This window comes from Schistocerca piceifrons, chromosome 5 (assembly GCF_021461385.2).
Source record: "Schistocerca piceifrons isolate TAMUIC-IGC-003096 chromosome 5, iqSchPice1.1, whole genome shotgun sequence".
Lineage (NCBI taxonomy): Eukaryota > Metazoa > Arthropoda > Insecta > Orthoptera > Acrididae > Schistocerca > Schistocerca piceifrons.
Genome location: NC_060142.1, coordinates 472,012,735 through 472,031,747, shown reverse-complemented (window position 1 = coordinate 472,031,747; position 19,013 = coordinate 472,012,735). Strand labels below are relative to the sequence as shown.

Sequence of the window (19,013 nt, the reverse complement as noted above, 5' to 3'; positions counted from 1 at the left end):
GCGCTGACTGTACCCGAATGTAACCTATTTCTCAATGGTGTCTTCACTAGATTCATTTTTGAAAAGACCCACTCACAATCAGCACTAGAATGTGGTAAAACTAATATATCTAGCACAAAGATTCCTATTTGGAGGAACTCTTGGTTACCATGAGGGTCCCTAGGTTCTTTATGAACACCCAAAATTCGTCCACCTCTTTAGACCGTAGATTTTCGGGATATTATGCATGTGGCAATACTCTCCACTGATCATCAATCATTTGCATAAGCCTTTTGTCTTTTGGAGAAATCCTCTGAACCGACTTTATAAGTGGAACAAGCATTGACGGCCTTGCAGCATTTCTTGACAATGCTATTTCTAGTGTTAACCAACTCAACATTTTTAGAACATAATTGTTGAAATCATACCGCTTTTTTATCTCACAACAAGATACTATAAGAAACTGTTGCACTCTGTAGTAGAAATCAGTCACTTTAGATTTTTGTGAGATGTTTTCAGATTGGCTCAAGAAATCCATCACACCTACACCTAAATACATTTTCGTATAAGGCGCAAGTTGGGCTGGGTTTGCTGGATCTATGTCTGTCAAATCAGTTTTATTGATATAATCAGGAGACATATAGCAGAGAAGGATTTCTTTGTACGTTTTGCACATTCTATCATGCAAAGAGCAAATTACTAATTTCTTGCTTTGAAAATATTGATTCAGAGTCACAAATTTCGGTAGAATCCACTCGATAAATATAAAAAATACACGTACAAAGTTGTCCCTGAATGCCTTTGCTAACTGTTCAGCTGCATACAGTCTTTCTTCTTCCCATTTGCAAGTGAAAAATAATTGCAATGCATTCCATTGTTCTAGAATACGTGAAACAACAGTTAACAAAGATAACCATCTTGTTTGAGATGGATGCAGTATCTTGTGAGGTTCGACGTTAAAAAACTGTTGGAATTCCACAAACTGGACTATTCCTTTTGAACTATGCTTAAAGAATGAATATGTATCCCTTGCTGTGTCTTCACACAGTCTTGGTAATTGTTTGCGAGCCTCACTTGCACATAGGTGGAATTAATGATATATACATTTCTGTATAAAAATACCAGGAAAATCTCTTATTATTCGACTATCAACAGAATTATCTTTCCCCATCATTGTGTTGCACCCTTCCGAAGCAAATCCTACTAAATTTTCAGGAGGAATATTATGTACTGACAAGGCTTTACGTACGAGATCGTACAAACGATTAGCAGTGGCACCTTCATGAGCGGCCTCTGCATTTTTCTCGTCAAACAGCTGTAATAACTGCAAAATTTAGTATGTATTTTGGAGCTATCTTCATCAAAATACCGCACACAAATTTTTCGTAGCGGAAATGTTGATAGATTCATCAATTATGAAACTGAACTTTTGTTTCCGTAAAACTTCATTTAGTTCATCCAAATGACATTTACCTATGACATTCTTTATCACGCCTGTGGCTTTTGTTCTACCCAACTGCAATTTCTCAACTATTTCAGAAAGGCACTTTTAATTACATCTTTTATGTGATTGGCTGTATTAATAGAGATGTTATGTTCTGCCAAAAATATCCTCATAGCAATATTTCAGCCCTCTTGCCCTGCTTATCAAATGCATCAGACGATTTTGATTGTGATGAAAAGTCAAGTTTCTTTTGTAGAGGCCCGACACATTTTACGGCACTTAAGTGTTTTTTCCCCTTAGCGTGATTTTTCACTACAGTCAACTCAGCACTGAATTCACATCTTCAAACTTTACACGGAGTTTTATATACATCATCACTAACAAGTTGTAGCCCACCCTTTAAAGATAAATCAGTCAAGCATTCCTTTCTGAACTTTTGTTTCAAACGATTTAATTTCAACTCACCAAGCAGCCTCAATTTTTCTGTGGGGTCCGTGAGGAATCTACATCACTGTTGTCACAAGTATCAATTTAATTTCATATTAAATCTACACAAAAATTATCGTAGATTCCGCAATCATCAGCAATGTACTATCGTATATCGTGTTCACGTTGTAATTATCGTATATCGCGATAATTTATCGTATGGTTGGCAACGCTGTGGAGGCGGACAGCCCCCATGTGACGTAATAATGTAAACGTTCAACCGCCAACAGCAGTTGCTGTGCGCTACATTCGGTAGCAAAAAAACATTGACATCCAGCACTGAAAACTTTTTTGTACGTATTAAAAACCTTCTGAGAGACTCTAAGATAGAGAAGTTAGCGTAATTAGTATAATGACTGATTATACACAGAGAGAAGTCACGAGGTCACCTCTGAACACTGTTGAAATGTAAACTTTAACGAGAGGTCACAATGCGAATGAAAATAAGCACACGAAAATACGTCAAAGGATCCGATCCTTAATATATCCCATCCCACATGTACATAAAATTAGTTTTGTAAGCTATTCTAATATAAGATATTTTATCTGTTTCATATGTGAAATAATTCGGAGAGCCACTCTCGAGCCCTGAAAGTGAAAGATACGGACTTACTTGTCGAAGCCATCACCAGTGGCCGCTCTACAATCCAAGTCTATCATAAATAGTGTATGTGCAACGAAAATAAATGTATAATTAGGTGCGATAAAAGACACAGCAATCAACTGACAAGACGATGACAATATAATTAATACAGTCAAAACAGAAAGTTGTGTACCAGTTGTGGTAGTCAAATTACTTTTGCAATGATGAAAAATGAAGTGTGACTCTTTTTCCTTATAAATTTTGTAAATATGTGTACTTATAACCTTAATTTTAAGAATCATCGAGAAAGACTTAATCCATACAAAGACTGATAGAAAAACAGAACAAATTCACAATGATCTATCGCCAGTAATTACAAATTGTAACGTTAATTCTTTTATTATGGAATGAAAACTTTTAATAACCTGTATGTTACACTGGAAAATTACAAATATTCCAATGGGCATGAGGATGAAAGTAATACCTTCGGTATTCCTTCCCTCCTCATGGGAAGCAGTGTAATATTAGTAATTTTCGCCTAACAAACATTAATATACGTTCATTAGTACACGCCTGATGGCCTAAAGTTATCGAACAATTGTAAAGTAAAAGAAATTAACCATCGCATAGCAGCGACAGAATCTATTATTCTTTATCTTTGCCGTTCTTGCGTGGTGCCTGTAAATCTCTATGTATATGTATCGATTAATGATATAAAAAAGAATTCTGTTATTTCAAGACAAATGAGGCAATTGGCGCCTCACCATTTACTGTTTGTATTCCATGAAAGACGGACGCGGACTTGCTACGTTCCGCAACGTTATTTTATATTTCATGTGAAAATATTGAGTGAATATGCTAATTGTTATTTTTCCAATCAGAAAACATGTAGTTTCTTGTAACTGATTACGAACAGACAGCATCAAGAAGACATTTTGACTGTTATGCATAAAGTATTTAGCCACAACGGTCATCTACTGTAATTTAATAAGAGAAGCTCATCACCAGAAATTACGATCACGCTGATGGGCCGAACGCAGCATGAGGCAGAAGGAACATTATCGTTTTTCTATTATTTCTGAACCTTTTTTTTTAATTGTGTAGTGTTGCATTTCTTTTAAAGTCTATAAATCTTCTGGTCCCTTAGTGTTATTCCAGGTATGACTACATCGCGAATATAAAAATGCACGGAAATGATAATGTTTCTCTTATTCAGGTATTTAATGCTCAACGTATGTTATTATGATAGTGTAATCAATCCCTGATTCTGTTGCCAAGTGGCCCACCAAAATATTCACTTTTTCGAAATTTTTTTAAAATATAAAATAACAATTCTTTTTCTTTTTGCCCCCCAAGAGCAACGCTACAGGTTGTGTGTATTTTTTAATACCACATTATAAAAAAATAAAAAGGTCTGTCCAAAAAATATAAAATAATTTTTGGGGTGGACCACCTTTATCACTTAGGGGTATGAAAAATAGATTACGACCGATTCTCATACCTACCGAACATACCATGTAAGATTTCATCAGAATCGATCGAGCCGTTTCGGAGGAGTATGGCAACTAACACTGTGACACGATAATTTCATATATTAAGATAAGATTCAAGCGAAATCGGAGGAAGTTCTTCGCGCTGAGCAACTTCCGCCACCCTTTTACGCAAACTGAGAATTTTCTCAAGTGACGTATATGCTCCAACACATTTTATTCATGCGAACCTGAGAATATTCCCCTTACTTCCGAAAATAAATTACATTTTCCGTTTTATTCACGCAACCAAATGCGTGCGAACCGAGTTGTGGGCACTGAGTGCTTCTCACGATCTTCAGCTACGCTTATGCTGGGCATTATGCAGTGCTCTAGTACAGAAATAAAACGCCAGGGGCGCTGTACTAGACACCTTCGTTTCGAGTAACCAATTGAGATAAGTCGATCGTATTAAAAGGGTTTTTAAACGCCAAATGTCAGCTAATTTTAACTATATTGAACTCATTGTAGCGCACACACACACAGATATATATTGCTGTTATTTAATGTGTCTGTAAAAGCGCATTCACTATCTGTGAACGAGTGTGCGTACCTTTAATTGAGAGATATCTTAATATTGGTTGTTGCGAGATGTGTATGTACTTTTATTTCTCTACGAACTGCAACTAAATAATATTAGACCTGAAGAAGTAACTACTACGTGTGACAAACATATTCGATTCCAGCGGGTATATTTGAAAAAAAGATGGCTATGTCACGTCGCAAAAAAAGTAAACTAGACTGGAAATGTGTTTATACTGTAGTTGAAGGTAGCTGAGTTTAAGTCTGGCGATTGTTGCTCACCAATTTAAATACTTTTAGTACAATGAGATCACCGTAACACTAGAACTGTAATTATAAAAAATAGATCATTTCGCTGGTTTGCTTATTTGGTGAAGCCAAATGCTGCCTCGATCAAAAATTATTTTACAGGCTGTGAGTCTTGTACTATTTCTGGTGTCTGCAGTTTCATGGTTTTACTGGACAAATAATGACCGGTTTGAACTACGTTACACTAATTCATGTACTAAAGACTGTGTGCCGAACATTGTACACTACATAATATTTGGTAAAAAATCACTTGACTTTATATCGTATCTGAGTATCCTGTCTGTGTTAAAGGTAAGTATATAGACAAAAGCAATCGTCAATAGGCGATTCTATTTTTTTAATTCGTTTTATTTTTACACAACTATCGTCCGTGACCCAACGTTCTGCACGTACCAGAACACACAAATCAATTCATAGCACAAACATTTTGTAAGAATAATATGTTCACATCGACGGACCTGGACGACTGTTCTGTGGCTAGGTGTACTCAGAATAGTTCAGACATTTCGGAGTTTGTTGCTAACAAATGATTACAATTACAGAAATGTAAGATTACTACTACTAGCACCACTACATGTGTCAGCCCCAGCACCAGTGAGTAAGCAATACATGCACAAGGAAAAACAGTTAATTGTGTACCACATACTTGTCTAAACAGAAGTCCTCTGCTGCTGCTTATCATCCAAAGGTGGACAAGGTGCTGACAAAGGTTCCTGGTATTTCTAAAAACAGGATTAAGCAAATCATGTTTATGTGAAAAAGAATAAATTACCTATGAATGTTTACGAAATTAAAAACATCACCACATTTATCTGTCTGTTCATGTGCTATACAAATGTCTAATTGAAATCCATGTTATGTAATAATCCTGCTGCCAAATAAACATTCAGCCATTCAGAGTTCACTTGTCCATCTTTTCTTTTTCCTACTGAGATCTGTGTGAAGCAAACAGTCCTTACGCAAGAAAGGATGATAAAGTTACTCACATACACAGTGGTGTCCCCTTATCAATAATTAAATAAAACAAAGGTGATAAGCAAAGCAAGCTGAAAGTTACACAGTTGTGCCCAGATGCATTTCTGTGGTTTATGTATGATACACAGATGTTAATAGATACAAATATATTGTAGGACTGTTTACTATCTAATACAAATTTTCTGAGTTTAGTGTGTTAACACTGACTACAGGCTAAGCTACAGATCATCTTGTTTTCAGAACCTTTATTTCACATTCAAATTCATTGGCTTCACTAACACAGCCCCTTGTTGTCACCTTCCTAGACCTCATGTTAAAAAACAGACAAATCATTTTCATCACAACCAACATTTCTGGAAAAGGTAGGAGGGGTGGTGGGTGACATTATGACACACTAGCAATCAAACAAACCTTTCATCAATCTGAAGGTATGTTTCAGCGTAACAGTGCTTTACTGTCAAAGTCCTATTGGAGTTGGTATGCCCTTGCCTTCCATCATTTTTAATTCAATTGCCCTGTTACAGAGACAGTATTCAACATGGAATCTGAATCACTATTCAAGTCTGCATTTTCCATGTACACAAAACAGTCGAAAGTGTAAAAGTACCAATACGTGATGAGAAAAAAAAAATATTGCCTGGGTCAGGGGTTGAATATTAAACCTTGTTGTCTAGGCCATCAATCCACACGATGTGAAATTAAAAATTACAAATACAAGATTCCAATAATTATTAACCTTATTGACATTTTGAGAACACCAGACACTATCTCCACAATAAAAAGTAATAATGTCTAGCAGTTTTAAGTGTTGTAAAATGTTGAAGTAGAGTTGGCAAAACAAGAGCCTGACAATTGCAGTGTGCTAATTACCGCTGCCACAGTATAGATTGGAGAGGAATTCCATCTTTTCACCCAGACATGTTTCAGCACTTGTGCTATCTTCAGTGTTTTTATTTTGCTTCTCATATGGAGTTATTGGATATTTATGCTAGTAGCTTTAGGTTTTATATGCAATCAACAACTTGTCATAGTTTTTGATGTTGTTGTGTATTTACTTTTTTGTGTTGAAATAATGTGCGTATTTCTTTTGCTTTTGTTGTTACACATTCATTTTATAAACCAAGCATTGCCAAGAAACCAGGTAAAATGAATATGTAACAACAAAAGTGAAAGAAATAAGCATTTTATCTCAATACAAAAAAAAGTAAAAACATGCCAATGTCAAAAACTATGACAAGCTTAAGACTGGGCAGTAGATGGAAAGCTACTAACATAAATATCCAGTAGCTCTAAGTGACAAGGAAAATAAACAAATAAACACACTGAAGATGGCACAGAAAGTGCTGAAACATCTCTGGGTGAAAACAAAACTGCAAAGATGTCTTGCGTAAGGTAGAATTCCTCTCCAATTTTATTAGCAAGCACGGAAATAAGAAGAATTGCAACATTCACAAGATGATCAATGACTGATGAAAGTTATTTTGTAAACTCCTCTATGGTAAAGCCACAGTGCTGTAGCATGTCTCTAAATGGCTGTTGTTTTCATCTACAGCAATTTGCGCTTAGCAGTTGCCAGCTGGGAACAGTGCTGCCAGCTGTCAGGAATCATCTTTCACCAGCTCTACTATACTATTGAAATTCTGTTAGTTGGTATTATCTTCACTCTTTGACCTTTTGTCCATCCATGCTTCCTCGTAAGAATTCTTCATTATGTAGTCTCCTGTCAATGAATACCCCCCCACCCCGTCCCGGCGTGTCAAAGAGAAAATGGAATCCCTGGTGTTCCAGAGCTACAGCTAATCACTGCTGCCAAGCCCTATCACAAATAAATGGGCTGCTAGTGACCCCTCTCCCCTCCCAATTGAGGGGACAGTAGGAAAGGGTCAGGGACATTATAAATCATTATCAATAAATTGATATCCACTGCTGGATGAAGGCCTTTTCCAAACTCCACATATTAATATCTTCTACATCTATGTCTACATGGATACTCTGAAAATCACATTCAAGTGCCTGGCCGAGGCTACGCAGATCCATGGTGCTCCTGCATGTTTATCAATGTCATTTTTTTGGTCTGTTCTCATTTCACTATGTGAGGTGGTGCAGTGATTGAGACACAGGATTTGCTTTCAAGAGAACCGTTATACAAATCCTCACTTGGCTCTCCAGGTTTCGGTATTCTGTAGTTTACCTGAATCACTTAAGGTAAATGCTAGGATGATTATTTGAAAAGTACAAGGCAAATATTTTTCACCACTGTTTGCCTTTTCTAATGACCACGCCACCGGGGTGACATTAAACTTATCTTCCTTTCCTCCTTTTTCCTAATCTGTGGTAATTTAACAAGGAACTTCCTCGGTCAGTTGACCATGTATTCTACCCACCTTCACTTCATTTCCATTTCAGGAATAATTAAGTCTTCCACTCTGGCTTTTTTCCATGAGCCAATTATAGGTCTTTCTTTCCCCACGAACACACACATCACTATTGCTTGCTGAGCAACCCTCACTTTCAAAAAGGTTTTTGTGTTTAATGTCCACATTCACTGCGTGAAGCATTTGTAGACTCAGAGAAAGCTTTTGACAGTGCTGACTGGAATACTCACTTTGAAATTCTGGAGGTACCCAGGGTTAAATACAAGGAACAAAAGGGTATTCGTATCTTGTGCAGAAACCAGACAGCAGTTATAAGAGTCAAGGGGCATGAAAGGAAAGCAGCAGTTGAGAAAGAAGTGAGACAGGATTGTAGCCTAGCCCCTATGTTACTCATTACGTAATTGAGCAAGCTAAAAAGGAAACAAAAGAAAAGTTTAGAATAGGAATTAAATTTCAGGAAGAAGAAATAAAAAACATTGAGAGGTTTGCAGATGACATTGTAATTCTGTCACAGACAGCAAAGGACTTGGAGGAGCAGTTGAGCAGTATGGACAGTGTCTTGAAAGGAGTGTATAAGATGAACATCAACAAAAGCAAAACAAGAATAATGGAATGTAGTCAAATTAAATCACGTGATGCTAAGGGAGTTAAGGAAACAATATACTTAAAGTAGTAGAATAGTTTTGCTATTTGGGCAGTCAAAGTAGAGAGGATATAAAAAGTAGACTGGCAATGGTAAAAAAAAAACATTTCTGAAAACATTCGTCTGGAGTGTAGCCACATATGAAAGTGAATCACGAACAAAATAAGCAGTTTAGACAAAAAGAAAATAAAACCTTTTGAAATGTGGTGCTACAGAAGAATGTTGAAGGTCAGGTGGGTCGGTCATGTAACGTGAGGAGGTACTGAATGGAAATGAAGAGACGAGAAGTTTGTGACAAAACTTGATTAAAAGAAGCGATTGGTTGGCAGGCCACATGCTGAGACATCAAGGGATCACCAGTTTAGTATTGGAGGGAAGTGTGGGAGTTAAAACTGTAGAGGGAGATAAAAATAATATAATGAGAAGGAAAATTTCTACTCACCATATAGCGGAGATGCTGAGTTGTAGACAGGCTCAATAAAAAGACTCACAATTAAAGCTTTCAGCCATTAAGGCCTTCGTCAACAACAACAACAATAATAACACACACACACACACACTTGTGTGTTTGATTTTTGCCAGACGGAGATAACAGATGAATATAATAAGCAGATTGAGAAGGATGTAGGTTGCAGTAAAAAGAATAATGACAGGGTGAAGGAATGCCAAATTTAAGGAAAATAATGAAGTGCATCAATGGAAAACTAAAGGAGGCAGCCCCTTTCAAACTCTCATTCAGTGTGTCAGTCTTGCAAAGAATACATCAAGGCTGATTTTTTACAGATGAAGGCATAAACAACCATTTCTAATTCACTGTGACTGCTACAAATGCAAATGTTTTGGACACATTGCCTTGGTATGTATGGGTCAGGTAGTAAAGTGTAGCAATTCCATATAAAAAGCCAGAATGGGATGACTTCATCAGTTGTTTGCAACTCTCCACCTCCGGTACAAATCCACAGATTTTTCAGTGTACACTCAGGATTGGAAGGTACAAAGGATATCTCAGAAATCCACATTTGCTGGGGTGAAAAAGTGTTTACAGCACTGCATCCACCTTCAGTAACTATATCTTTTGCAGTAATGATCAAAATGCTAGAACAAAGAATTAATGACTCAATAAGTTTTACATACTTTAACCATGTATATCTCTGTCTATTGCAGTTCACTAAGAACCTCAGTATTAAGAGAGAGAGCCTTGGTCATGAATCTTGGCATATAGTATTTCAAGTCAAAGGAGTGAATAATAAATGGGATGCCTTTCTAGATACATTATCTTATCATCTAAATAATACTATTCCCATCAGAAAGATAAATATTAAAAAGGCAATACAGTCTAGACCCGTGGCATTTGATAATTCTACCAAAGAACTGAAAGAAAAAATGGAAGAAATGTATATGATACAAAGAGAGACCAAAAACAAGAAGCACAGGGATAAATACAAACAATACAAGTACCAGTTTTGCAAGCAAGTCACAAGATTGAAGGCTGAAAAGGTCAACTTGAGATTACAAAATTCAGATTGTATCTCCAAGACCTGCTGGTCAATAGTAAACGAAATAAGAGACACTAAAATAAAACTAACAGGTAGTATCAACATACAGATATCTAATAACAATATTGATGTCACCAATCCCCAAAAGATCAATAACTTTTTTAATGACTATTTCATAGATATCATAGAATCTGACTTTCAATACCACAGATAAAGTACCTGTTGGAAGTCTTGCTGAGGACAATTCGGAAGCTAATCAACTCCATGAACTTGAAACCAAGGATATTTTGCAGCTCATCAGAGAATGTAAAAACAAAAAATCCGCTGGCTGGAATGAAATTTCTCCATTTTTACTTCAACAGTGCAAAAACGATCTAGCATATCCTTTGGTGCATCTAATAAATAGTGTCTTAAAAGAAGGAGTGTTCCCCGACACTAAAATTAGCCATTGTTAAACCTCTCTACAAAAAAGGTGATAAACAACTAGTAGAAAATTACAGAACACTCACTTTAACTTCCGTTTTTAGCAAGTTAATTGAAAAAATAATTCTGAAATATATGCTAGAGCATTATAATAAGCACAACATCCTGGGAGATTTTCAGCGTGGCTTCAGAAGTAGTCGTAGCACCGTGACTGCAACACTTCAATTTATGCTGAAAGCTCTTGACAGAATTGATGAAGGCATGTAAGTAGCTGGAGTTTTCCTAGACCTATCAAAAGCTTTTGATAGGGTTGATCATAAGGTACTTCTATCAAAACTGGTCAGAGATGGCATAAGTAGAAAACTATTGCAGCTCATCACATCATATTTAAAAAACAGAAGACAGTGTGCCTCAGTCTCACACAATAATGGAAAGACATTAAAAAGTTATACACCAAGGGTCAGGAATATTAAATTTGGTGTGCCTCAGGGATTGATAATTGGTCCCTTCCTTTTTATATGTTACGTTAGTGACTTCCCAAAGATAGTAAAAAATTATACCTTCATTACAGTGTATGCAGATGACACTTCAGGCCTTTGTTGGGGAAACGATATTCTTAATCTCGGCATAGAGGTAAAAAAAAATATAGATATTGCAAAGGAAAAGTTTGAAAATGACAATCTAAAAGTCAACTTACAAAAAACAAATATAATCCCCTTCAATGTTGGTGGTTTGCAAACTTGTACTGATTCTCAAGATAGTAATATTTTAGGGAAAATATGCAGTGAGTGTAAATTCGTAGGTATATGCATAGATAGCAAACTACTATGGACGCAACAAATTGACAATGTATGTGCAAGGCTATCATATAGCCTATATGTTTTAAGAAGAATAGCTCCATATGTCAATACCCAAACAATGAGGATGATGTATTTTGGTTTAATACATCCATTTCTAGCATATGGTCTTTCATTGTGGGGCAGGGCTTCCAAAACTCGTGTAGACGGAGTATTTAAACTCCAGAAAAGCCTTGAGAATATTAGGCAAAAAAGATGCTAGAACATCATGTAAGGGATTGTTTATAGAATTTAAAATTCTGACTATCTATTGTATGTATATGTTTGAAACCACGGTATTAAGTGTAGAAGATAAGAAATATACATGTCATAATGCAGAAATTCATGATCATAATACTAGACAAGTACAAAATTACCACATGATACACAGAAGAGTGAAAAAAAAAACAGCAAACAGTCCATATATTAATGGAGCAAAATACTTCAATGCACTGCCAAATGAACTGAAGGTAATAACTGGAGAGACATTCAAAAAACATCTAAAATCATGGCTCATTGAGCAGTGCTTCTATAGCCTACTGCAGAAACTAAAATCTAAAGTATTATTATATCAAATAATTTGGACTACATTCTGAAGTTCCTATTATAAAGTAAAATTAGATTGTATACTGTTGTATTGTACTACCAACTGCTATGCATGTAATTACATCTTTCACAAAAATAAATTACAAAATAAATTAAGAAACAGACACAGTAAAATTCCCTAGCCAGTTTCTTCCCATACTGTTGTTACATGTTCTTAATAAATACTGTTTCTCATTCACTGTTTTCAATATCTCTTCATTTCTTAGTCTGCCCTTTCATTTCAAACTTTCTCTTTCTTCCTCTACATTCATGGTTTGAAAGATCCTGGACACTGCATTTCACATCTTCCCAATGTTTAAGATTGTCCAAATGAAACACTTCACTGATCACATTTTTTTCACCATATCTGAGGATACATGAGTAATTTTTTTTCTATAAGAATTTCTTTGGTCATTGCAATTCTTATTTTAATTTCCCTGTGACATATCACTACTCATTATACATCCACATTAATAATAATAAATAATGATAATAGTAATAACATTTTTTCTCAACACACAAATAACAAAATAAAATTTAGCGTTAATTCATACTATGGCTTCCAATTTTAGGTGCAGAAACCAGAGCAGCTCATAATACATTCTGACAGCCCAGATTTTGAAGGGAATTACTGGTTGGCTATTAAGTCAGCACCATTTAATGACACCAGTATCCATGTGTCTCTTCTTGAGCAACCAACACATGTGTTTGGTCAACGATTGAGTTCAGTGTACCATTCTGCAGATGTTGCAAGGATTCAGATACTGATGCAGCATGGAGGAATTTATCTGGACACAGACATGCTTGTTCTACATTCTCTAGATAGATACAGGAATTCCGAAATGGTTGTTGCATGGCCTTATGGTGAATACATTGGAAATCAGGTACAAAAAATTTATATTGAAACATGTTGTTGGAGTAGATTATCATGTAAATATCATCATTGTAAGATGAAAATTAAATACAGGAAATGAAAGCAAAAAAAATGATGAGAGCACTATTTAGGACTTTTTAATAGTTAAAAACCTATTCCGTGCATACTAAAGTAAATCTTTTTTTTATATAAAGATTAAATATGATAAATGGATGCCATAGTAAATGGAATGTAGTACAAACAAGCAGTAATGGGAAACAATTATGTTGAAAAGTACAACGAGTTTGGAGAGTTCATACACAATATAAGGAGGAGGTGGAGGCACAAACAAGAGGGGGAGGGGAGAGCTGAGAAGGAATTGCTTGAGAAAAATCAGTGAAAGAACAAGAAGATACCTGCCTAAGGGTGGCTATTTTAAGAGAAAAAAAGAAGTACCAACATTTTATCACACAGACGCTAAACACACATCAGTGTGGTCAGGGAAGCACTGTTTATGAGCAGCTGTCTGGAGAGGCAGATGCAGGGGTAGGTGAAAAGTTTGGGAAACAGAAGTTGGACAGGGGGGGGGGGGGGAGGGGGAGTGAGAGAGAAAGAGAGAGAGAGATGATAGGGCACAGGGGAGTACAGTGTCAGACCTGGAATGGAATGGAATAGAAAACTGTGAGAGGGAAGGGTGAGGCAAGACAGTGGGAAGGGTTTGTTCAGGGATGTGGGTTAGAGAAAGTTGAGATGAAGTGGACTATGCAAGAAAAATGATATGCTGAAAAAGACAGCTCAATTATATGCAGCTGTTCTGAGTTCATAAGTGTTGTATGCAAGATACTGGCTTCGGTAACTGGGTGGTCAAGCTCATACATCGGTAGACAGCTGATAATCTGACATACCTGCATAAAATGTCTGCTCACATAGCCCCAGGTGCCGATATAACATGTAGCGCCCTGCTCACATAGCCCTGCCTCTGAATGGTTGCTGTTGGACATGGTTTATAGGTATATGGCATAAGTTTTACTCTTGGAGAATGATTTTTGAACTAAGGATGGACAGAAATATTGTGGAGGTTTGGTATGCAACAGAATAACACTCTTAGGAATAAAGGTAGAGCTTTGGGTACTATACTTGTCGCTCTAGGCTACCTAAATAGGTAGTCGAAGCCCTAGAGAAGGATACATTTGAGTTTTTCAGTGCCTAGGTGATGAGAGGAGTCTTGATTAGGAAGCAGTTGTGGTAAGTTTATTGGTGTCATGGGCAGAAATGATGCAGGAAATCTGTTTGTGGAGCAGGCAGGCAGGGTACTGTCTGTAAAAACTATAAATGAAGGGCAGGGCCACGTACAAAAAGAGTCATGACATATACCAGCAATATGTGATTGTGTAGTTTTGTACGTTTGTGTGACAGTTAGCAACCATAATTGGCAACCAGAATATTATTTCCATAAGTGGAATACCCCATACTACTCAGTGACTCAGGAATTAATACACCAATGTGAAAATCCGAAGATTTGCATTTGAACAATACATGATAGCACTAAAAAAACTGTGAACTGAAAAGCTGTGAAAGTGACCATGAAAGTAAATAGATACAAGCCACTCGGTAATAATGTGATACCAAATTCCTTTTCATGACATGTGAGAATCTAGAATGCAAAGAGCCCCTGAATAACCATCTCCAACAAAACAAAAGTAATTTCTGCTGATATCATAATATAATAAATTAGTGCTGAAATTAAGTAACTATTCTTAGGTTTTATCTTTGTTATTCAGTGGTCTTATTTTGATGGCAATTACTGATAGTGTGGAAGGAATATATAATTGTTTTACCGAAGCAGATATGAAAATTTTCTATAGGACGATGTATCTAAGAAACTGACTGCTGTTAAGTCTTTTTAGACCTCCAGATAAGTCTGAGATTAACTTTATCATCATCAGGTATAATTCCATGGAAAACACTCATAATTAAAAAGGAACAAACACTGCCTAGTTTTATTGCATTATGAAGACTTTTTAAAATGATATTCCTAAAGTGTATAGAAGTAGGGTATGTTACAAATGTTTGTACACATCTTTATATAATTCTGCTTTATAAACTGATGTCAAACAGAAAACACCAGAACCTCTTCCATATATTGGCCAACCAATAAAACATATTTGTGATACATTTAATAAACATTTTTTCTGGAATATCTAGCATTCGTTCAGTTGGTCGCTCTCCACCAAAAAAATCTTTCCCTTCAAAGTATATAACATCTGACAAATCACCTTTCAGATGCCTTCGACTTTGAGGGAAGTTCTCCTAATTATTGGGATATGAAAAATTCCCTCTCATCTGGTCTTTATGATTCACCTAGCTAAAAACATGTTACTGATGTAATATTTGACTACTGTGCTATGTAAGTGACTGCTCCAGGAATACTGGTATTTCCCCCCAACCACTCAAAACCTGGAAAATAGTTCCACACACAAAAAAGGAAAAATCATAAGGTTCAACAAGTCCACCCAACTGTATGCAAAATAATAGAAAAAAATTATTATTGAGGAATATCCTTTCTTGAAAGTTGACTCATTACAAACAACACAGCTGTTCGGCTTTCATAAAAATAAATCCATCAATGAGGCTTGCTTTTCATTTATTGACTAGTTAATACTTGTGTTTAATGAAAGCCCTATGTGTCTGGATTTTTGTTGATAGTACAAATGACTTTGATGTAATCAATTACACACTGCACCTATGCTAATGTTCTAGCAGGAGTCTGTAATAAATGGTTTCAGTCTTAGCTATAAAACAGAGGGCAGCTAGTAGGAATAATGGCACATGATAGAATAACAGCCAGTTCACATATAATATCAGACACATCTGGAGCTGCACAGGGCTCAGCATTAGGCACCTTCCTCTTTCCTCACTATTAATGATCTCCCAGAACACCTATCCTCGACATTACCCATGTTATTTGCAGATGATACGAACCTCCTCCTTGTTACACTCCTCCATAGCAGATGAGGACTGACTTAGTTGACAACAGTGCAGGGCTTCTGTACTGCCTCTGTGATTACTTTTTACTTAATATGAAAAAGAAAAACAGCTCATATGTTGTTCTGCCCATCAAAAACACATATAGAATCATTAGTCATAGACAAGAAAGTTATTGAACAGGTCAGTGAGACTAAATTCCTGGGACTTAGGATAGACAACGTGCTACAGTGGTGTATCCACGTAGATAAACTGCTTTATAAAGTGAGTAGCCTCAGCTATGCCTTTAGAGTTCTCAGTCAAAGGTATGACTTGACTATCTGTGTACACTGCTCCAGTTAACTTGGTCATCTCATTAGGCATTCCTTTCAGGTGATTGATACAGAAGAAAATATTTTTTATGCAAAAACTCACTGTTAAGATTATGATATGATTACCACCATATACACCTACCAAACCAATCTCCATAGAAATGGGAATCACCTGAGCTGTGCATGTACATCCTAGAGACTGTTTCATTCATAAATAAGACTCTCCATCTCTGTAAAAGAAATAATGATGTACGTGATCACCACTCATGTGGTGATGGTAACATTCATCTGACAAATGAGAGACTGCGTAAATGCAATGACAGTCTGAGCCTGTAACCAGCATAGTTGATATTAAATTACCTTGCTCAGTCAAAAATAATAAGAACTCCTTCAGGAGGAATGTTACCAGTGTGATGCTTCAGCATTGTTTTTATTCTGGTGTTGAATTTGTGGAGATCAATGTATGTCATGCATATCTTTAATTTTGTCCAAAATGTATTAATATTGGCCAGCCAATTCGGTAACTAATACACTTTTCTCTCTACATCAGACACATATATTTAAAAATGGAGATTCTTGTCTAAAAATTACTGTAACAAACACATATGTATTTGGAAATCAGTACAGCAAAAAGGAATATGCTCCTTCAACAATTGCTGTAACTGGTATCCCATTTCATGAACATGATTTCATGGATAAATAAATAAATTTCTTGTCTTTTTTCAGATTCTCATTGCCAGCAAGAATGCAAGGTTTCTGTCAATGTGGCTTAATAGCTACAGGAGCTATCACCCAAGGGAATGGTACTATAATGCTGGGAAAGTACCAACAGAACAGATATTACAGAAGCATCCTGAGCTAGCTCACCGTGAACATTTCGCATTTGGTGTTACTAATCTGGGTGCCAATCTGTATGGTGCTTCTCCATGGCCACAGTGGAGACTTTTATCTGCAGTTCACTTGTTAAGTAGGCACCCTCCTGCACCACAACATTTAGACGAGAAGTTTGTTCGTACTTATCGCTCTCCATTTGGAGAAATTTCTCGATGGTTATTATACAAACTGAAGCCGAGGGTTGTTATCCCTAGTTCGAATGTCTCTACTGCTTCTGTGTGATTGCTGCCAATATATCTTTTGTACCTAATATTTGAAATGAGAAGCTGTATTTTGTATTTTGCATTGTGGCTTTAATGGAGTGTGAAAACATGGAAGTGATGCCTGGATTTCATGTACAGTTCTATTTTTTGCAAATAAAACAGAATATAGCATTTTTATGTATGCAGCAGTGTATTACTTTAGAAGGTTCAAAAATTAAATAAGAATTAGTAGCAGAACATACTTAGAAGGATATCAAATTTTTGAAATAGAACTGAAGATGAAAGTTGGAGTGATGGATTCAGCTACCAATAAAAACTGAATCTTGAGATTACACAACCCAAAATTTGGTATTTGCCATAAGGGGGAAAAGCAGAAGTGGAAAAACTTCAAAGGAAAGGGAAGTTGCAGAAGATCTGAGGTTGAAAAGTAATGCTGCTAGATAGCTAGGAGAAATGGGAAATACACTGTAACAAATTATATAACAATAATAGTACAAACGCTAAAATTACTCTGAGGAATTCTAATGATCAACACGTTCTTTTCTTATTTCTTCTTTATACTTAACTGTTTGCAGACAGTAGAACTTCAAAGTGACACACATATGCGACACTAGTTTCCAACATAATAACCAAGTCTCTGTAAACAATGGTCAGAACATTCTACCATTCTGCTCCTTCATCATGGAATCATCTGAGAACCACTATTTGAAAGTCCTCTTAATTGAAAAATCTAATTTCCCCCAGATGTTCTTTCAGGTGCCAAAAAGGTGGAAAATGCATGGTGCGAAATCTTGCTTCCTTTCCAATCAGCATTACCCACAACTTTGCAGTGTTGGTCAAACTGTTGGCACTGTCCCATTGTGGCTGGACACATATTTTTTTAAAGGGTGGAGCCCCTCCATGATGACATCAACATTGTGACCATCTCAATAGATGTACTGTCACCTCCGTATTTGGTAGTTACTAATTGAAGACTTCATGGAATGTGGGGCCGTGATGTTATCTGTGGATCTGGTTTGGATTACCCACTAACACAGTCGCATTGAGGAGACAGATAGTGGATGAAAATCTAACAAAGGGTAGCAGTTTCAAGGGTAGAGGGAAAATAGTGCCAACACAGGTGCCAAGGGAGAAAAACCTCTGCGATAGTCTGGTCGGGTGGTAAGAGCAGTAGTGGTTTTCTTGCCATCTGTGTCAGATCCATTCGAGGAGGGGCACTGGTGGGAAGGGCACCTGCAGTCACCTGGGCCACCTGCAGTGTCTGTACCTGTATCATGCCAAGAGCATGCATTGCCAGTTGCTCGGCTAGTTTACACCTGGCAGTGCCAGTTAATTTCACTGTGTTGCAGAGTTCCACAAGTATTTGTCATTTTTGTGTGTTGGTTTTATCCATAGATGGTTAATTGTTCCTTTGTGGTAGTGGTTTTGGCCAGTTGTATTTCCAATTATGGTTGTGATTGTAGTTACCCAGGTTATAGATGAAAGGACTGTTTGACTGTCTTGTTTTCTAGTACAGTCATATTGCAAGTTTTTTAAATACCTCCATGAGAGTCTCAAGGTGATATTCTTTGTGAAGGTGCAC

At 36.6% G+C, this 19,013-nt stretch overlaps 1 protein-coding gene across 1 annotated transcript; it reads left to right on the top strand.

Moving 5' to 3' along the window:
* The first annotated feature begins 4,532 nt into the window (after positions 1 to 4,532).
* On the top strand, positions 4,533 to 17,612 carry LOC124798673. The gene is made up of 3 exons (XM_047262172.1): positions 4,533 to 5,143; positions 12,758 to 13,069; positions 17,061 to 17,612. The coding sequence occupies exons 1-3, from the start codon at positions 4,925 to 4,927 to the stop codon at positions 17,448 to 17,450; spliced, it is 921 nt and encodes a 306-aa protein (XP_047118128.1). The 5' UTR covers positions 4,533 to 4,924; the 3' UTR covers positions 17,451 to 17,612.
* The last annotated feature ends 1,401 nt before the right edge of the window (positions 17,613 to 19,013 follow it).

Coding starts and splice junctions, on each gene's coding strand:
- LOC124798673 (XM_047262172.1), top strand. CDS start 4,925: ATGCTGCCTCGATCAAAAATTATTTTACAGGCTGTGAGTCTTGTACTA. Junction 5,144..12,757: donor GTATCCTGTCTGTGTTAAAG/GTAAGTATATAG, acceptor TTCCAATTTTAG/GTGCAGAAACCAGAGCAGCT. Junction 13,070..17,060: donor GTGAATACATTGGAAATCAG/GTACAAAAAATT, acceptor GTCTTTTTTCAG/ATTCTCATTGCCAGCAAGAA.